The sequence below is a fragment of the Gracilinanus agilis genome, chromosome 3 (genome assembly GCF_016433145.1).
Source record: "Gracilinanus agilis isolate LMUSP501 chromosome 3, AgileGrace, whole genome shotgun sequence".
NCBI lineage: Eukaryota > Metazoa > Chordata > Mammalia > Didelphimorphia > Didelphidae > Gracilinanus > Gracilinanus agilis.
In genome coordinates this window covers 193,049,502-193,071,773 of record NC_058132.1, presented here as the reverse complement: position 1 = coordinate 193,071,773, position 22,272 = coordinate 193,049,502, and the positions used below count along the sequence as shown (strand labels likewise).

General features: G+C 36.4%; 1 protein-coding gene across 1 annotated transcript in view; it reads right to left on the bottom strand.

Moving 5' to 3' along the window:
- Positions 1–21,146, bottom strand: part of HOATZ (HOATZ cilia and flagella associated protein) — a 39,290-nt gene extending 18,144 nt beyond the window's left edge. The window contains exons 1-3 of the mRNA XM_044669018.1: positions 20,924–21,146; positions 20,291–20,317; positions 19,713–19,783 (exon numbers count right to left, since the gene is read on the bottom strand). Coding sequence (XP_044524953.1) covers positions 19,713–19,783; positions 20,291–20,317; positions 20,924–21,146 — 321 coding nt within the window. The remainder of the gene's footprint in view (positions 1–19,712; positions 19,784–20,290; positions 20,318–20,923) is intronic.
- Between the last annotated feature and the right edge of the window lie 1,126 nt (positions 21,147–22,272).

The following is a 22,272-nucleotide window of genomic DNA, read 5'->3' as shown; positions in this document are numbered from 1 at the left end:
GAAATTTATGCTGAATATTTCTGGGAAGTTTAATGAGGGAGGCAAAGATATGTAGTGCCAATTTAGGGAGAGCCCAGTCTTCTTTTTGACTCTTTAGGGCAGACAAATTTGGAAGGAGAAAACTCCTTTTTCAATGATTTGATAACACAGTGGAGGTAGGGAAGTAGAGTTTCCAAGGCCTTTATATTATACTCTTATAAAAAGATTTCCTTCTCTGCCTTGGAGGAATCCAAACTTTGACCCTGAGGTCTGAGAAATAAGGACAATAGGTTCCACATTCAGAAACTGAGATTTTGGGAGTGCTTTGCTATCAAATATTGAAACAGTTCAAAGAGAGAAGTTGACGAAAAGTTCTCTGACCACAAATCCTCCAGAATATCATAACAATTTTATTTATACAGATTGTCACTTATAGAAACCAAGTGTGAAACTGATTTGAACTTCAAACATACTGCCTATAGTCCTGCTTGTTACTTACATTCTAATTCTCATATGAACAAAGGACAACACTTTTGTTCCTTTGGTTTATGAAACACTGTCGACATGGAATCTAGAGTTCCCAAACTAGTAGCTTAGTGAGGTATGATTAACCCCAAGTTTAGAAATAGTTTGTATTTTGGAGACCCCCAAAGCTTGTGTTTGTTCCCTGTTCCCATGAGAATCCACCCTGAAGGGAATCTCAGGCTAGCAGTTGCAGACTGAATAACGGACCGCAGGGTAAATGCTAAATACCCCTTTTGTCCTAGTAGTCTTCCCCATTATATCAAAGACCCTTCCCAGGAAGACTACCTGGGCAGGGACCATTCCTTTAGTATCCATTGTGTAATCAGCCCCTTCCCCTACACCCTAGCCTCTAGCTATGATCCCTTTCTCCAGCTTGATTGTATCCTGTCAGTATAATGTCAATCATCTTCCCCAGCCCCTGGATCTTCCCAAAAGGTATATAAGTTCCCCAATTTCCTTTGTCCCTGGGAGTCGTCATCTAGCGTGGTGTCACTCCCTGGGGGATCAGGGAGCAGAGCGAAGCAGGGTTCATTTAGACTCTGCACCAGGCGCAGCTCTGCATAAGAGGCCAAGTAGCCCTCATCCCCCTTTCCCTTGATTAAAGAGTGGTTTATGACTATTTAATAGTCCCACGTTTTTTCTAAGTTAACAATGCCAACTGAAATAGTTTCTTAAAACAGAGTTAGGCAGCAGCTGGGTGGTTCAGTGGACTGAGAGCCAGGCCCAGAGATGGGAAGTCCTGGATTCAAATCTGGCCTCAGACATTTCCTAGTTGTGTGAACCTGGGCAAGTCATTAACCCCCATTATCTAGCCTTTACAGCTCTTTTGCCTTAGAACCAATACACAGTATTGATTCTAAGATGGAAGGTAAGGGTTTAAAACAAACAAAAAAAACAGAGTGAGGTAGTGTCAGTACCACTCAGTACTACTTGAGTTATCCCTCTATGACTTTTTTCTTCTGGCTGAAACAGTTGCTACCATAACCTAGAAATTTAAGGGCCTAATCACAAGGGTGGATTGAGCTAGCTCTAGAGAAGCTGGCTGCCATCCCAAATGCATGAGAATTCATTGAGCATGAAGCAATCTCTCAAGATCAAGACCTGTGTGTTAGTTAAAATCACCTGGGGTTCTATTTGGAAGGATTGAACCTCAATATAGTGTTTGACAAACTTCTGTGGACCTATGGGGGTCCTTAAAACTACATTTCCCGTGGTCCAACGGGTTTCATGGGTTTCCGGTTTTGGATGACGTATTCAAGGTGAGGGACTGTTTGAAATTAGGGGGAAGTGACTTGGAGCTGCCTCTTTAGTTACCTGAGCTCGAGGAGAGAGGAAGGTAAATGGCTGAGGTGAGGTTGGAATAGGTTTCTTACAGGCGCGTGGTCAGTTTATCTCTATCAGCATGGCTTTTATTAAAATACTATTTTCCCTTTTGATCTCGGCCCTCATCATTTTTAATCATAACACCTGAAATATAGAGCTACCTAGCTTCTGAGGAAAAAAAGGAGATGGTAATATGAGATTTACAATGAACACTGTGTAAAGAATATTAGGGGCCCCTGTAAGAGATTCCAATAACTGTCAAGGGATTAAAACAAATGTAAATTTAATGGAGAAAGCTAGATAAAGAATTCATGGAATCATTTACTGATCATGGGGAAAAGGAGACTCAGATATGATAAGCAGATAGCAGATGGACTGAATGAATTTTCTGCATTAGTTTTTACAAGCAACCTTAAAGAACAAGTACTAACAATTCAATGAGCCTTAAGAGATGAAAAAGTGTTTAAGAGTAGAAGAAAAAGCTCCTATTCCCTTGACAGTAGTTGCATGTGTTATTTTGAAGGCATATTTAAAGATATCTTTGTATTATAAAACTATAATGATATAATTCTGAAAGACCACTCCCTATTGGCTTCCAAGTCATCAACAAGAACCTAGGGGTATAGACATACCTGGTAAATGAAGGGGAAGCAGGTTTGATCATTCAAACAGATATTTTAAAGATGTTCAAACTGATTATTTCAGTATATCATTCAATCTTAATATAGCACTCAATTGATATATTAAAGATAATGTTGATCAACTCTGCATATGAGTTGAGAGCTAAGAATGTTCCTAAGATAGGCTCTTAGCATTCTGTGGTATCACTCAGAAGGGTTAAAAGGGAATAAAATTTATATAAGGATCCTGCTGCCCATATTTTGACTTAGAAAACCATATATTAACATTATCTATATTCTACTGTATTTTTGTTTGTTAAAAATTTCACAATACATTTTATTTGGCTCTGGCTACAATGAAGCTTGCAGGGGGTCAGGGATGGTGGTGGTGGTGAGTGCACCTGACATATTTACTTTAAGAGAGTAGGCTTATAGAGACTAAAGGTTTTTGAAATAGAAATCAATAAAGAAGCAATCATTAAATACCTAGTATATAAATCATTTTACCTGTATTGAAATTGTTAGCTGATATAAATATATAGGTAATGGGAGTAATTAGGAGAGCACCCTCCATCTAGCTAGGTGGTGCAGTAGATAAAGCAGCTGGACCTGGAGTAAGAGAGACAGGAGCTCAAATCTTGCCTGAGATACTTACTAGCTGTGTGATCTAGGTCAACTCACTTAATTTCTGCCTGCCTCAGTTTTCTCATCTGTAAAGTGGGGATAACAAGTAAGGATCAAATGAGATAATCTATATAAAGTACACTGCAAATCTTAAATATCATATAAATGGTAGCTATTATCATCATTATTTTCAATCTGAACTATTATGGTCCAGGGTCCAGGTCATACTTTGGAATGTTCCTTGGGTATCAACACTCTTGCTTTCCTTTCTCCTACCCTTCTCCTCCTCTATTCTCCTGATCCAGAAGATTAGAAGATGGTACTCTAGAGGTCATCAGAGCATATCGGAGAATTCTTATTATCTCTATTATATGTAATTAATTTCAACTAAATTCAAATAAATAAATATTCATTGACAATTTCACTCAAATCAGGGAATTTATATAATCCAAGCTCTAAAAGTGATCTGTAATTTTGTAACTTAAAAATGAAGATTTGTGATGGTTAGTGGCCCATATGGTTCACACATCAAATGATATCTAAAAGAAAAAGGATCTTCCTTTATTGGAAAAATTGTTTATTTTGCCCTGAATGTTTTCTAAATTTTTTTTCCTCGGGCCCAGAATTTAATGATATGTTCCTACTGGAAAGCTACTTGTTTGATAGGGAAGCTGGGAAATGTAAAGCCTTACAAATCCATGAAATCTATTCCTCTCCTATGATTCGTATGAAATAAAGGTTATTATGAGATTTACAACCAGTGTAAAGCAAAACTAGATAACAAAACATAACACTAAGACAGAGATAGACAACCTTTTAGAGATGGAGTGCCAGGCCCTACCCCAACCCCACAAGTGCCCCCAGAGACCCCATTCTGTGCCCCTCACCCCACCTAGTGCTGGGTACACCCTGCTTCTCCCCTTTACTCCACCGAGTGGGGGGAGCAAGCACTCCCACTGGTCTGCTGGGCAGGGGGGCAGGTAATGACTTAGGGAGAGGCGAGGGGCACAAGCACTCTATTCTGCTCCCCTCCAGTTATATGAGCTATGATCCCCCCTCAAACATAGCTCCTCTCCAAAGTGGAAAATGAGGGGACCTTGAAAATTTCAAAGTACACTCTCTTTAGCCACAATTCAAGGAGCCAGAAGTCATTTCAAACATAACACTTTATTGAGAAAGAAGAAAAAAGTGGCCAGAAAAAAAAGCAAAAAAAAAAAAAAAAAATCCCAGCTTACAGAAAAATACCTTATTTATAGGAAAATATAACCCTCATGTTAAATGACATCATCCTGACACATTGACCCCATGACAGTCCAGCCTTCCTGAAGTGGGTATCCTCCAAATGAATCTTTTTAGCAAATGGTCAAGGATTTCTGTCAGGTTTTAATCTGGATGCAGGGCTGATTGGGAGATCCCTAGCTTCCAGAGCTTCCAGCCCATTTTTCTCCCTCAGGCAGGTACCCCTTTGAATGCAAATTGAACAGTCTGGGCCAGGGGATTAAGAATGCAAATTAAAGTAGCCCAAGTTTGCTTGTGAAAGAAACTGGGGAATAGCTGAATCATTAGACTACAGTTTTGAACATTTTTAAAGTACAAACTCAAAAGACACATCCCCCCATCCCAAAAATACTTTGTATAATAAGACACTGGTTGCTTCTGATAGTAAAGACATAAATTGTTTTTGTCTCACTCAGGCCAAAGGTAATTAAGAGGCCATTGTATTCTGAATGGGGTGGGGCAATCTTGTCCTTCAAAGGATGCTGTTTGAAGACACCAGTTTACTAACTCCTTCTGGGGAGAGGAGGAGGGGAGCAGCCCAGCTGTGCCTAATTCCAGCTTTCTAGTTGGGAACTCTGGCAAACTCTGTGCTGCAGGGATGGATGCACTGGATCCTTGGCATGTGTGCCCACAGAAAAGTCTATATGTGCCTTCTCTAGCACATGTGCCATAGGTTCGCCATCATGGCATTAGGACTCAGATAACTTCTTCCTTTAGAAAGAAAACATTTCCTCTCAAATTCTCTCTTTATATATTTTACATTTGCTAACATTCTCTATGCTTATTTACTGCAATTTGGATTGTTACTAGGTTCTATAATTGCCATAAAGAGAATTCAGACCTGCTCATAATGATGATATAGAGAACTAAAAGACTAGAAAATGATATACTGTTTACTTAAAAAAAAAAAAAAAGCTGAATAATCAGTGAAAAGGCTTCCTCCTGCACTAATCTGATTTTAGAAGGTGGATTTAATGGCAATAATGTATGTTAATGGATGGGAGACACTGAGTTATTAATTGGAGAGAGGAAGATTGCTGACTTGCAGGAAAGATCTGCAAACCTCAGCACCTTTCCATACCTTCTGGAAACTGCTTTATCTTGGCTCAGTTCCCAGATCTGACAAACATTTTTCATCTTAAAAGGAACATTTTACTAAAATGAGAAAAAAGTCAGTAATTACATAACCAGGATTGCTGCATGATTTTAATACCTTTATATGGCTTTCTGTTAAATTTTGATGTCATGAAAAAAGTATGATGATCTTAGTTTTGTCATATACGTTTTTGTTGTAACTTGAAAACAAATTATTCTTGATAAACATATACATCCTGTTGACAAAATATTCACCCACTTTAGAATTTCCATAATAACCCATCTCAAAATATTCATAAAAATGCATGTAAGATAAAATGTATATCTATGATGGACTAAGTGGATTTACAATTATTAATGTTATCTTAAGTGACAATGAATGAAATGAAATGTTAAAATAAGGGAAACAAAATATATAACCTATCCTAAATTCTATTAACTGAGAATTTTCATTTCAAAAACTAAAAAAAATAGTGTAGACATTTGAAACATGTCTATCCCCAAAATATACAAGAAACTGATAGATTCAGTTGATAAAATTTGTTGTAGCTGAAGATGACCCCAAATACTGAGTCTAGTACTTTACAGTTATTGTCATACAATGATTATTTAGGTAAACTGTTATTAGGCAAATCTTGCAAGTTTGATTCAACTCATATAAGATAGAAAAGTGTAAATATCAGTGGTGGATTTTGGGGGCAATTGGTGAATAAGCTTGAGATGACAAAGGATATATGTAAGTGTAAGATGATAATCTGGACACTACTATCGTGGAAACAGTGAGAATCTGTCATTTCTTTTTCAGTTACTCACTACTCTTAAAATTTCTTTTGCAATGAAATCTTTCAAGTTTAGGTATAATCCCTAAAAGATTCACTCATTTGTTTGAGTTATTAAAATGTTTAAACATTTTTATATTTATAAAAATACTTTAGGTGATATGTATGACTAGGAACAATTATCAGTACATTGGCCACCGAACTATTGATTTTACTTGGCCAAAGGAACAAGTCATAGACTATGAGTGGACAGAAAATACCTTAGAAATAATGTAGTTTAAACCCCTAATATTTTATAGGTAAGGAAACAGACACATGTACCTGACTTTATGTAACTTTTATTTGACTTTTGGTCAAGATAAAACAAAAAATGTCAACTCATCTTCAAAATCTGGAACACTCTGTAGAAAATTCTTTCCTAATCATGCAAGGTGAAACAACCGGTACATTGGTTCTATACATGGCAATACGGAACAACACAAGTGTTTTGTTGTGTAATTGGGGTCATGGCATAGATATGTGAGCTAAATGGGATCCTCCCATATTGTTCTTGAGCCTGTGTTTCAAGCTACAGACCCTGCCTACCCAAGGTATAAAGTATAGGCTCTCATACCTTCCCTAAAGAAATTCTGGCAATGGCTCTTAGTTTTCAGCAATCATACTGTGAACCAAGTCTTTCTTAAAGTTCTGTTTCATAGATTTACAGATTAGTAGAGATTGAAAGGGTGTTAAGAGATTATCTAGTCTTATCCTTCCATTTTATAGAAGAAATGACTCAGGTCCAATTTTTCTTCCATGAAGTTCAAGTGATCTAGCATTGGCTCTTTAAGCTTCTCTATATCAGGCAGCTGTTATTCACCCTTGAAAACTCTAGACTTTTATGACAGAATCAGAGGTTTTGGTCTGACCCTTAATACACTGTTATACTGTCAGCATGCCATCATTCTTAAAGGGAACAGGAAAAGATAGCATAAGAGAGCAACTTTAGGGGACTGTTTGGGCTCCAAAGAAAGAACATCAGATGACTTTAATTGACCTTTAACTAAGGCCCAATACTTGTTTTTTTTTTTAAACCTTTACCTTCCGTCTTAGAGTCAATACTGTGTATTGGCTCCAAGGCAGAAGAGCCGTAAGGGTAGGCAATGGGGGTCAAGTGACTTGCCCAAGGTCACACAGCTAGGAAGTGTCTGAGGCCAGATTTGAACCTAGGACCTCCCATCTCTAGGTCTGGCTCTCAATCCACTGAGCTACCCAGCTGCCCCCCCCCCAATACTTATAAATTAAGAATCCTTCTATGAGTTTCACAAGCAGCAGCAGCCTGTAACTCATTAAAATAGATCAAACAACTATGCTTATTTTTACCCTGTTGGGGGAGTTTCTTGAATATGAGTGCCCAGAAGGTGAACTCCTGTGTTTCTCTAGAAAAAAGGGAACTATTTTTTAGGAAGGTTGCAGATGGCATATAATAAATTAATCAGGGTTCAGGGAGGAGGAATACCTTTGGTCATAAAGTATCCTTCACAAGGTACTTTTTAATGGTTTTCTAATCAAATCTTTGATCACTTTATGCCTCTGTCCCAAGACTCCTCTGAAATGACATTTAATTGGAAAGCTTCTTTTAAGGATGCTATTCTTGCTTCCCCAAAATATTAATTGTCCTGTCTCATTTTATAGTTTTCTTCTCAAGCTCTGGGGGTCCCTTCTTTCAGGTCAAATGTTACCCAATTTTATTCTTGGCAGCTAAAGCATGCAATCTGTGTTTATTTTCCAAATCATCATTTAAGTTGGAAAGGATCGGGGAAGCTCCTACATTTTCCTAACAGAAGGAAGAGAACTTCCATGAAGCACATAAGCCCCACTAGGTCTAACAAGTTATGGTAGTATGATGAAAATTGTAACCATAACTCTGCATGGTGTTCACAGTGAGTGCTGGATTAGGAGTAGGAAGACCAAAAGGCTAGTTTTCTGATGTATAAACAATAGATAGGTCTAGATGACTTCTATGGTCCTTGTTATCTCTAAATTTAGGTTCTGAGGAATTATGGAATCTCAGGATTCAAAAGGCAAATGGCCATACCTTCTCAGAGTCTAAAGGCATTTTGGGCTACATTTTATGTAGTTAAATATCCTGTTTTGGAAACTAGAAGAATTAAATGCTTCTAACACTTCACTGCCTGACTTTATTACATAATTTGCTTAGAAGGATCTGGTCATTCATTCAACTCATCAATTACTAATAGGCCCAGGCATAATACCTTAAATTTATGTAGTGTTCTAAAGTTTTTACAAAGTCTTTTCCTTACAAAATCTTGAGAAGTCAGGCAACTCTTATCCCCATTTTATAGGGAGGCAAGCAAAGCCCAAAGAGGTTTAATAGACTAGGAAAATTTGGGGGGAATTAATTTGATTGATGGGTGAACAGCAGATTAAGTAGAAATGATAGTGGTATATATGGAGAAAGGAAGATTAGGATGAATGGGCGGGGGGGGGCAATTTTAGAGTTTGTAAAGAAATTTCTTACTGTTTAAAGTTTTAAAATCCTCCTTTATTATTGTTGTTCAACCACCCAAGGGAGCAAGTTTGGCAGAAGTAAAGACAAGCAGATTGGCTATTTTAATTTCAGTTAATATCAGTGGGTTTGTGGTTTTCCTAATCTTGGGCTAACTCTCTGAAAAGAATAATTTGTTATGTCTTATGCATGTATCCCTGGACCTGGAGTTTAGAGCTACAAGTAACATATAACCTTAGTGGGTAATCTTAGCTACTCTAATAACCTTATTTTACAGATAAGAAAAAAAGAGGCCTTAGAGAAGTTGATTCTGATTCTTAACCTAATTCTCTTTTTACTATGTTGTGCTAGTTGTTGTTCCACAAGATACTTTATTGCTGCAAAACTGTGGGTAAACTGAAAATCCTGCATCATCAAAATATGGTGACTCAGCAGAACCAAAAAAAACTTACCAGGAACTTGGAAAAGAAATTCTAGATTTAGAGTTAGAATACCTGAGGTCAAAGGTTTTCTCTGTTTATTTTCTGTGTAACCTTAGCCAAGTGGTTTAACTGTTTCCAACCTCAGTTTTCTCAACTGTATATAGGAGTGCAGTGCTATTATTGCTGGCAGGAATTCAGTGGAGGAAAAAAGTTGCTATAGTACTGCCCTTCTCTCTCAGACTAATTGAATCTCTTTGGTGGTGATTTGCATGAACAAAACTAGCATCATGAGAATAGACTAGATGGCTTCTAAGACCCCTTTGAGCTCTGAAGCCCATGACCTGGAGGAACAGCATGGGATAGAGGAAAGGGTAGATTTGGAATCAGGAGAGATTTGGGTTATAATCTTGCTTCTGTGACTTACTTTCAGTGACCATGGAAAAACTATACGCCCTCAGCTTCCTTATCTGTAAAATGGGGATAATAATATTATTTACCACAGAGGACTGTTATGAAGATCCCATGAGGTTAAAATACATATATATGAACATACATGCATACATACATACATATATGCAAATTTTAATTTTTCAGCTCTTATCCTCTGAAAAGTTCCAATCCTGCAAAGAGTGCTACTGATTTATATAAAAATCAGATATTAGTAATTAATTGGATAATTACTTAGCTATTTCTAAAACATGTTTTCTTTATGCTACTCTGCAAAAGATTATGCTGTTTTTAGTTGTGATGCCAGGGAAGTCCATGACTCAAATTCTCTCTTAAAGGAGATGACTGAGATGGTACTATGGTCAGCACTGATGGATATCAGTGTGGTATTTCTTTAAGTCTGCAGCTCATTAAAACCCAATTCCCAATAAATACTACATATTTAATATGTTACTCTGCCAGTCTTGTTCTTTGTGGTTTAAATCTTGGTTTATATTTGTTCATGATATAATCCTGACTTCCCATGGCATATTAAGTGCTTCATCCCTTTTTAGTTCTACAAAGAATGGTCTGAATTCTCCTTTCTTCTCCTAGAATTATTGAACTATTTTTAATTTATGTTTCTCTTCATGAAAAGATAAGCAGATAAAGAGCTCTTTTAAAGGTGGCAGTACTAAATGTAGATTAATTTTGTAACCGCAAATGAAAAAGCTGACTATACATTTACTGTAATTGTTTCAAGGCTATTCCAGAACTCTCAAAGGAAGAATAATCATGCTGTGTAGTGCTATATAAGGTTTCCTTTAAACATGGATAAAGCCATTTAGTCAAAGCAACTTCAATCATTTCTTTTGATTTTCTGCCACAAACTTATATCACAGAACTACCAGATATGATTAATAGCATTTTGTCTACTAACCTAAAGTTATAGCATATACTTAAAAATTTTCCAAAGATGAGGGTAATACTTAAGTTTAAAAAATGTAGACAATTCAAAGTCAACACCAGCTGGGGAGATGATAAAGTTATAAAGAAGACATCTCTCTTCAACAGTTTTGTTACATATTTAGCTTTTAATTTGTTAATTTTAAAAGATATTCTGGAACTAAACCTCTGGACTGGGAATCAGTGAAAAATGTTCCACTCTAAAATAGTATTAACAATGTCTAGGCATTTATAGAGCAGTTTGGATATTCAAAACACTTAAGGCACCCTAATTAATTAGATACAAGCCAATCTTTTTTATTAGTTTTTTAAAGGGATCATTAATTATTTTCTGTCAATATTATCAATCTTAAGAGGATGATAACAGCTGTAAGGTGAAAACATGATAGAGAAAAAGTGAAATCTGAAGACAGGTTTAAAAATTTTAATAACTATTAAATTTTACTGCCTCTCTTCTACATATTATATACATATATAATATATATATATAAAGTAAGAGGAAACAAATATATATATATTATATATATAATATATATATATAAAGTAAGAGGAAACAAAATACAGGAAATAGTGAAATAAAATGTTATTAGGGCAACTTGTATAGGTATATTTGTATATTAATTCATACAATAATATTTACTAAGCACACCTTCTCTTATTCCATCCAGGCATTGTGTTAGTTTCTGGGGATACAAAAACAAAGATATAATAGTTCCTATTCTCAAGAAATGTGTATGCTATTGGCAAAGAAAACACCATGTACACATGTAAATGCTAAAAACATAAAAAAAATACAAAGTAATGGGTATGCGTATGTGTGATGGGGTGAGAAGTTGGCACTAAACTAAGGATCCGGATGTGTCTTATGTAAAAGGCGGGGTGTCTGAGGATAGCTTTAAATTTNAGAGAGAGAGAGAGAGAGAGAGAGAGAGAGAGAGAGAGAGAGAGAGAGAGAGAGAGTGTGTGTGTGTGTGTGTGTGTGTGTGTGTTTTGAATGAGGCCATGGCGTATGTGGATAGAGGTAGGAATATCTGGGTTCAAGTCCTGCCTCTGGCTGTATGACCCTGGTTTAAGTTACTTACCTAACTTCTTAGTGCCTCATGTAGCTATAAAGTTGTAAAGAAAATCCCTCACTGGGAGTTCCTTACATTTATGAAATTGAAGCTCTTCTCCAAAAAACAAACAAACGTGTGTGTGGACATATGTGCATGTGTCCATAGTTACACATATAAAGTGAATATAATAAAGTCTGATTTTTTCCTTCACATTTGGTATCCTTTTTATAAAGCTTAAAAAATGGATCCTAAAATGTCCTCTAAATTGTGTCACTTCCAACACAAACCTCTTTGCTTAATATAGCTTCCTTTCTCTTTAACTTCAGTGCTTTTTCCTCTTCTTCCAAAAGCACAGCTGGGACTGGGCATTAAGAAGGGAAATGTGATGGCTCCTCTATTCTTTATTTTATAACCAACAGGGTTTGTTATAAAAATCTTTATAGATTTTTTCTACTTCTTTTTCTCATTTTTGTCTCGTTTCATTCTTTGGTGCTTTTGAAATGATTTTTTTAGATGGATTAGCTTGCAAAGATTTCTTTAAGTTTGTTTTTCCTTCCATTATTGCTATTTTATGAGCTACTTCTTAAAGCTTTCCATTAATTTTTTTGTAAAATAATTACAAGCAAGTTTATATATCCTAATTAGTGCTACTCTTGAATGCCATGTCACTCTGATGGTAAAGATATAAAGTATTTCCTGCATGAGATAGTTTCTAGATTCTTTTGTTCATTATGACAGTTGGTTATGTTGGTTAGAACTATTTGCATGAAATTATTGAAATCAGTATTGATATCCTTTCTCCTCTCTCCCATTTTTCAGCACCACTAACTTAACTGTTAGGATTTAAGTTGTTTTAATTACATGATACATTTTCCCCATTTTTCATATTTTAGTTTTGTATTAATATTTAATTTGTGCTCTAATAAGTTGGTAGGCTCATTGTACACAAATAGCTGATTCAAGAAATGGAAAAGAAATGGAAGTGTCAAACTCAAACTCTAGGACCTATGTGGCCTACAAAAATCCCAAACTGGCAAAACTAGATCAAAATTGATAAATACTTAATAAAATAATAAAAATGTAATACCATATAAATGTTACTTTATGATTTATAAGTCACATATCTGTTTCTATTTGAGTTTGACATCACTGGACAAGATCATTTTGGGGAAATTTTCTAGTGGTTTTAAAACTTTAAGTTTCTTCTTGAAACAAAGGTTCATATTAGCACTAGTATCTGTGTGCAAGATGGCTGAAAGTTATGGAATAACAGATTCTCCAAAGAATTCAAATCGAGATTCATCCAAAGGGCAATGACAAGGTACATAGTGGGTGCATATAGGTTGTAACACACTACAAATGAGCAATTATGCGGGAGAAAAAAAGTAAGCATGTCATCTGGAAAATGTATGACCAGAAAAGGAGTTGGGCTGGTCATAAAATGAAAGGAAGGGATAAATTGATGGATAATCTGTTTGCTCCATTATTAATATATATGTCACATGAAGAGAACACACCAGCCTATTGTGGTAAAATAATGGGAGGAACTGTATGGGAGTTTTAATTGGACCAGCAGGAAGGGTTACAATCTGCATGGCTGGAAGAAATACTTAAACTGATGAGATTACAGATTCACTAGACTATGAAAGCACACACACATACACACACACACACACACACACATATATACATGCATTATATATAGGAAAATAGTAAAATGAAAAATGATATAGTGATATCCTTTGACTTGAGAATAAATTGGATTTAAGTGAGGCAGAGTTGCACAAAGCCCCCACTCTCCTTCCACAGTCAATGAAGTCTGCTAACATTTATTAAATACCTACTACAAAGGTCAGGGACTGTGCTAAATTCTGGAGATACAAAGAAAGATAAAACAAAGTCCTTGCTCTCAAAGAGCTCATAGCCTAATAGAGACAATATGCAAACAATTTTCTGTTAATGAGACATATGCGGGATAAATTGGGGGTAGTCTCAGAAGGAAGGCACTAATATTAAAGAGGACTAAGAGAAGTTTCTTGCAGAAAGTGAGACTTCACCTGAGATGAGAAGGAAACCAGGAAGTGGAAATGAGGGAATTCATTCTAGGCATGGAAGACAGTCAGTGAAAATGTTGTTAGGAAATGAAGTGTTATGTCTGAGGAAAGCAAGGAGGCTGGTGTCACTGGATTGCACAGTATTTGAAAGGAATTAAGGTTTAAGTAGCCTGGAAAGGTAAAAAGGGGACAGAAGCTATAAAAGGTCCTGAAAGCTAAACAGAGGATTTTATATTTGATTATAGAGGCAGCAGTAGGGAGCTGATGGAGTTTACTGAATGGTAGAGAAGAGATTATCAGACCTGCATTTTAGGAAGATCAATTTGACAGCTGAGTGAAGGATGTATTAGAGTAGGGAGGGACATGAGGCAACAAAAACCACTAGGCAGGCTACTGCAATAGTCTAGGCATGAGATGATAAGAGTAGTGGTATCAGAGAAGAAGTCATATACAATATGTTACGAAGGCAGAAAAAAACAGTTCTTAACTGTTGATTGGAAATGGAGTATGCACAAGATGTAAAATAAAATGTTAAAATAATTTTATTATTATTAAATTAATACGTTTTTGCACAAACAAAACATTGCAACCAAGATTAGAAGGGAAACAAAAAACTGGGGGAAATTTTTATAGTAAAGATCTCTGACAAAGGCTTTAATTCTCAAATATATAGAAAACTGAGTCAAATTTATAATAATACAAGTCACTTCCCAAAGAATAAGAACAGGTAGTTCTCAGATGAAGAAATTAAAACTATCTACTATAATATGAAAAAACGTTCCAAATCACCATTGATTAAAGAAATGCAAATTAAGACAACTGGGAGCTACCACCTCAGATTGACTAATATGACAAAAAAGGAAAAATGATAGCTGTTGGAGGGTATATGAGAAAATTGAGACACTAAATACACTGTTGGTGGAGTTATGCACTGATACAACCATTCTGGAGAGCAATTTTGGAACTCTGCCCAAAGGATTAGAAAACTCTTTATATTCTTTGATGTAGCAGAGTTCCATGACTAGATCTATATCCCAGAGAGATAAAAGAAAAGGAAAATGGACCTATCTGTCCAAAAGTACTTATTTATAGTAGCTCTTTTTGTGGTGGTAAAGAATTAGAAACTGAGGAGATGTCCATCATTTGGGGAATGGCTGAATAAGTTGTAATGGAATACTATTGTGCCATAAGGATGTTTTCAGAAAAATCTGTAAAGAGATATTGAATTGATACGAAGTTAGGTGAACAGAATAAGGAAATTGTACACAATAATAGGAATATTGTATGATGATCAGCTGTAAATGACTTAAATATTATCAGCATTGCAAATACCTAAGACAACTCCCAAGAGATTCATAATGAAAAATGCTATCTTCCACTTCAGAAGGAATTGATAGAATCTGAATGCAGATTGAAGCATACCATTTTCCCCTTCATTTCCTTCATGAGTTCCTTCTTGTGTATGATACATGTACTTTTTTACAACATGGTGAATATGGAAATGTGTATTACATAATATATGTATGCACATATGTAAGCTATATCAGATTGCATGCCATATTTCAGGGAAGGAAGAAAAGAATCTAGATTGCAAAATGTCAGAAAATAAATGTTAAAAATTGTCTCTCTATGTATTTGGAGAAAACTACAATAAAGTATTACTAAAGAATAAAAAAATATAAGGAAATGGGGGATGCGAATGAGGAAAGCTCAGGAGGACATCTAGGTTGTGAATCTAGGTGACTGGGTGACTAGGTTGTAAAAAGCTAGAGGAGCAAGTGGGTAGTGAATCAGTCAGGAAGGTATAAAATGATTGCCTTGATGTAGTGAAGGCCCAATTGAGATTATGGCACAAACTTTTATTTGACCCATTCAGCAGAGTTCCATGATTTTCTCCAGCTTTATTTAATAACATGTGAATGAAAGCAAGAGATAATGGGAGCGGTACAAAACTGGGGTTTGGAAAGGCAAGATATATAGGATAAAGGGGCTAGGGACTTGAGAGAAGGGGTCAATGTAGAGAATCTGGCTCACCAGGCTGTCAAGAAGGGGAAGGGAAGAGAGCATAACCAATGCAAAGACAATGGTTTGGGAAAGACTGGGTTCACAGTCACAGTGAAGATGAAGGACACAATTTGGAGTTGCAAGGCTGAAGGAGAAGTAGAATGATAAAAGATTATGATTAGATAAAAGAATTTCTAGAATTCATGAACATAAATATGGAATATTTGTGGGTGATGTCATGATCAAAAATAAGAAGTCTTTTCATTAGAAGCCAGGCATCTCTGGGGCCCCTGAATCCTGGGATTGAGAACATGTTTCAGAATAGAGAAGCCTGGGTGAAGAAGATTCCTCTAGTCCATGAGCCTAAAAATGGCTCTTTAATATTAAGAGTAAAATAACCAAGCAGTTAATTGACAAGGTCTATTAAGCACATACTAGGCTGATACAATGCAAAAGTGATATAATGCCTGCTATTAAGGAGCATATATTCTAGTGGAGGGAATACAAAATGTCTAAAGATAAATAAATACAAAATTATTTTTGGGAGTAGGAGAGCACTAACAACTAGGAAAATCAGAGCTGAGACTTAAATGGAAAAGGAATTCTGAAGAAACCCAGGAATGGGAGATACTTTAGATAAAAGCAAGGGAGGTAGAAAAAAGAACATGAAGGTTTAGAAAACAGCACATAGGAAAATTTGGCTGCACTAGAATATGTGAGTCAAGTCAAGACAAATTTATTAAGTTTTTATTATGTGCTAGGCACTGTGTTTAGTACTGGGAATATAAATAAAGACAGTCCCTGCCCTCAAGGAGCTTATATTCTAACAGAAGAAGATAATACATAAAAAGGAGTTCAAAGCTGGACAGGGTGTGTAGGGGAGAAAGAAATGAAGGCATTTGGTGGTATGTGGTGGGACTAGCAATTGTTTTTTAAACCCTTACCTTCTGTCTTAGAATTGATACTGGGTATTGGTTCTAAGGCAGAAGAGTGGTAAGGGTTAGGCAATGGGGGTTAAGTGACTTCCCCAGGGTCACACAGCTAGGAAGTATCTGAGGCCAAATTTAAACCACTGAGCAACCCAGCTGTCCCAAATGCAAGTTCAGGAGAATCAGGAGGAAGGAAGTTATGACTGACCTGGGTTCCCTCCTTAAAAAGGAAGTTCTAGGAGGAACCAGCCAGGCAGAGGGAGAGGGCATTATTCAAAAAACTTCCAGGGTGTGAAGTCCAGATGTGGAGTGAATTTCCAGCAAGGAGAAGTTTTGGGGGGCACTGTAGAGAAATTCTGGGAGAATCAGAAGAAGCTCTAGAGCCTGGACACTAAGTTGGGCCAGGAAGAAGAAAATAGCACTGGTCTGTATCTAAGATATGGTGACTGTTTATTGTCCTGAGGATTTCTCAGGTGCAATTATTGGACAGTAGGAAGTAGCTAGTGTGCTGGACTTGAAATCAATATCTGAGTTTGAATCTTGCCTTATATACTTTATAGTTGTTTGACCCTGGGTAAGTTTCTTAACCTCTGTAAAATGAGGATAATAATACCTATTTCAAAAGGTTTTTGGGATGACAAAGTGAAAGAACATAGGTAAAGCATTTTGTAAACATTAAAGTGCCATACAAATGCTAACTATTATTTCTATCATAGAATTCTAGAGAGTTTGAGAGGACCTTTGAAATTATCAGATCAAACTCCTAAAACATTATCTTGTAATCATCACATTTTAGGATCTTAAAATTCCAGTTCTTCCTCTTCTATATGTGACTGGTGGTGATCTCAACAAATAAAAAATAATCTTTCCTGTTCTAGCTAGAAAATTGATCCTGAGGGACATGATATAGCAGTTTGATGAACTGCCTTTCATTAAAACTTATATACAACAGTGAAACAATTATTTGCAAAACATCTACCTATGATACATCTTTTTTTTTTTAATTTTTTTAAACCCTTAACTTGTGTATTGGCTCCTTGGTGGAAGAGTAGAGTAAGGGTGGGCAATGAGGGTCAAGTGACTTGCCCAGGGTCACATAGCTGGGAAGTGTCTGAGGCCAGATTTGAACCTAGGACCTCCTGTCTCTAGGCCTGACTCTCAATCTACTGAGCTACCGAGCTGCCCCGATACATCTTTTATTATACAAAAACAAATAAAAGTATTCTTAGTGTTTTTGACTCCCCAAAGTATTTTATTTCTCTTCATTTATAATAGTTATTTGAAGCTTTTAAAGCACTTTCAGATACATTGCTCATCTGATCCAGCAAAAACCATGAGATAGGCAGGATATGATCATCTCTATTTACAAATGAGGAAATTAAGGCTTAAAAGAGGTTGTCTTGACTAATCTTCCACAATTAGCAGGTAACAGAGCTAGGATTTCAATCCTCTTTCAAAAATGATGGAACTCGGGGGCAGCTGGGTAGCTCAGTGGATTGAGAGCCAGGCCTAGAGACGGAAGGTCCTAGGTTCAAATCTGGCCTCAGACACTTCCCAGCCGTGTGACCCTGGGCAAGTCACTTGACCCCCATTGCCTACCCTTACCACTCTTCTGCCTTGGAGCCAATACACAGTATTGACTCCAAGACGGAAGGTAAGGGTTTAAAAAAAAATGATGGAACTCATTTCTTGACCCATAGTCTCCCCTTAAACTCCCCCCCCCTAAAAAATCATTTAATGGAGGCAAGATTAAGAATTAGACTTGTTTTTTTTTAAAGTCTCATTTTCAATCATACAAGATTCCAGATTTAAGAAAAAAAAGATGACTAAGATTTCTACTAATTTAATCAAGTTGGAAAAGTAACAAAATAGCCCACAAAAGGGGGGCCAATATGATCAGCAAACCAATCCACTGTTTTATAATTTATGTGGAATTCCCGATAAAACTTTCAGAGTTTGCCATTTCTACTATGATTAAAGACTGTAGGCCAAAATGAAGTCTTCCATCTTTGCTTTATCATAGAGAAAGTTACAGGAATGGAATTTGTCCATTAACCAAATAAATGGTTTCTATAAATCACTACATTAGTTGCTGAGTTAAAGGCTATTTCTTTACTATGCAAATTAAACCAGTAGGGCTGCCAAAAATTGATTTGTTCAGTTGATTTCTTTAACTTTGCCAAATTCATTCTTTCTATCTTTTGCTCAAAATGATAGTTGATAGAATCATACCACTTTTGTCCCATTAAGATGGTCCATTTTACTTAGCTGCTTCTATGTTTGTAAATGGTATGAGGTTGGGTTGAATCTTGGTTGCCAAAGTATATAAGCCCTATCTTTTCCCACTTATCCTATATCTTTTTGCAGAGTCCTTGAGTAGCCAAAGATCACTTGGAGAGAACCTAAAGGATTCGAAGCAAGTACCTATTTGGAGTCTTGATATTCAATTCTAAGAAGTTTGGGCAGCTCTTAGACCCTGACAATGGTTAAGACTATCTCAGGTTCCCAAAAGCTCCAGGTTGCCCTAGAAGCATCCAGAGTATGCCCAGTGTTTCAAAATCTCAATAGAAGGAAACCTAGAGGAAAATAATGGCCCCATAACAATTATAATAGTAAAGGAATAGCTTAGGTTACAGTAATGCTCACATAATAGAGAATGGCATTTTTTTTAGTAAAAATAATTTCACTCGGTTACCATGCTGAAATTGGGTTCTCATTTTTATTTTAACATTTGTGTAGATTTGATCATCTGTAAGAGCATTCACTTGATGCCAGTGACATTCATTTGCTGTTTTATGGCCACTTTTCATGAAGACTTGAAATTCGCATCATAACTTTGGTGTATTAAATTAAACTTAAAATTATATCCAAGTACAAGACTTGATTCAGGTCTAATTTCTAAATACAAGTGATTTGCACAGTTAAGTGCTTAACAAATACTTTTTCATTTATTCATTCATTTCATACTTACTCAGCAATGATAATTCTTTTAAAAATTTAGGGCTATCATTTAGGCTGAACAAATTTGGAGAGATGGATATTTATATGTACAGAGAAAGGAAAAGAAATGAAAGCTTTAAAGAATGTTGTATCAATCAGATAGGCTTCTGAAATGTGATTCTACCTTTTGGATGTACTTTTCTTTTTCTTCAGCTTCTCGAAACTTTCTTTCTTGTTCAATATACTGTTCAGTTTCTAAACAAAACAGTCAAATTCAAGATATAATATTCTGGAATTGCCATGAAAAACAAAAATTTACAAATAAAAAGAACAAGCAGCATGTGGATTAGGAGAACTACTTAAGGTTAAGAGTAATTCTTTAGAGATGTACTTACCGCCCTATGCCTTGAAACTTTATTAATTCAAATTTTATTTTTTAATTGAATTGGAGAATGAACATATTATCTAAGGCTTCACCAAACCTCAGATGAATCCAAAAGACAAATAGGCCTGATTCCAGAGATCTAGAAAACTTTTCTGAAAAAAAAAAAAAACCCTCCCAATTTTTTGGTTTCTACATATACATCTGGAATTTTATTGGGAAAATTGGCAACAACTTCTTAAATAAGGGAAATGCCAAGTCTTGAAACAAACGCTCACATATTCCAAGATTCACAACCTTCTCCCTACTTCTCAAAACTGTTTGCTACTCAAGGGAGCCTATTAAGGGGTTTGAAATACTGAACATTGAGAGATACTTACTGTAATATGTAAGGTCAAAATGTCTTTCTGCAAAAGATAACAGGAATAAATTAATCATTTTTAGGAATAATCAATTTGGAAATCAACTCAGAATCTTAAGTGCTAAGCATCTCAATGTCCCATACTGGTTAACAACCATTATGTCCATTTACTCCCCCCACAACTTGTTAGTCATCTCCAGTCTCAAAAAATTTAGGATCTAGTTATAATAACTGTCAACAACATGCTTTGTCACATGCTCCTGTCTCTTGCCTTAAATTCCCCGGGGACTTTTATGTTTGTGATAAAAATATAGTACACCTGATAACTCGTAAACCAACAGAGGGCGTTTTTTCTAGTTGAGTTTTTTTTTGTTGGTTTGTTTTTAAACACGTTCCAACCGACAATGAAGCTTAACTTAAGTAAGCAGACCTACATCATGGGGGCAATTGGCTGCATTCCTAACCCCCTCTTCCAAGAATTGCAGTGAATTATGAAATGAGATGTAAATTGTTTTAATCTTGTAAGAAACATGCTTCAGCAAGTTGCTGATTTAGTAAGTCTCCAAAGTTATTCCTAAAATATTCGGAGGCACAGCCTATACAGGATAGGTTTCTGGGATACAGGAATTATCCACCTTCTGGTACTACTCACCAGGCAAAGAGGGCCTGAAAGTTTGGGCTACTGGCAGTCGCTGCTCGGTGCTGCTTAACACTAACCGAGACTCAGGATGTGGATGCATGGACGCTGAGACCCAGAACTGCTTGGCTAAAGCCACATCCTCTTCTGAAGAGCCACTAAAAACCAAAGGTCCAAGGTCTGCACTTTCAAGGGACTCCCCTTCGTCAGTTTTTCTAACTCCCGGTCCCGTCTCCATGGTAACTTAGGGCGCTTCTTCTACACAAACGCGAGACCAGCTAGTCTACTACCTTGTCCTCTGCCCCGCCCCTACTTTGGTCCCACCCACTAAAAAAAGCAAAGTTGGGGTCTCCTCGGGAGGTATACCAGAAGTCAGCGGGGAAGGGGTGGTCAGAGCATTAGTTCTAACGGTTCTACACTCCCAGCACTGAAACGATCCCAGGAGCAGTGAGGATTTGGAGATTTCGGGACACCTGCTCGAGAGGGTGGGGTTGGGGGTATCTAGGCTGTTAGAATAAGCACACTGTAACAGAGGGGAGTTAGGGAAGTTACGGGTCTGCTCTGGTCTTATATGGTATCTAGCTCGCCCTAGCACTTTATGATTACAATTCAGAACACGTACATTTTGGGCAATTAAGATGCCTGATTGTAATTTAATATTTGGTTATCAATTTAGTGTTGAACAGATTACCAGGAGAAAATAACAAGTGTTGATTGTAGCTAAAAATAAAGATTGGTTATTTAGCTCCAATAGAAAAGATTTGGCAAGTATGTGCAAGTTAATTTTACTGGGGAACCATTTCTTGATATTCAGTAAATAATTAGGAACAGCTAATTTCTTTATAACTTTATTCAAGAATATTTTGTATTTTGACAGAACTATTTAATAACATTATTGTGGCAGGGACTGTGACATTCACATATAGTAACAATTCTTTCCATTGAATTGCTTTCATATACACTCTTGAAAAGGACCTTTTTTTCAATAAGATATACACAAATCTAATGTCATAATATAGTTAAGGAAACATTCATCAGGGTGTGACTAGAATATTGGTTAATGTCTTGAATTTCTTGATGGGTCTTTTGTGCCTATACATTTTACCTGTTTGCTTTATTTCCTAAAAAAATGCTATCATATTCTTGACCAACTCTATAATGAATACTAAAATTTTTGTGAGGGGGAAGGTGCTGCTTTTGTACATTGTTTCTTCTTTTGGCCTCTAAAACACAGACACCTGGTTGGATGAATTACAAATCTGTTTACTTGGCTGTGTGGTTAGTGATTGGTACTACTGCTAGCAATCAGCTAACTACACTGCCTAGTAACTAGACTCAATTTTCCCCCCCCAATCCTAATTTCA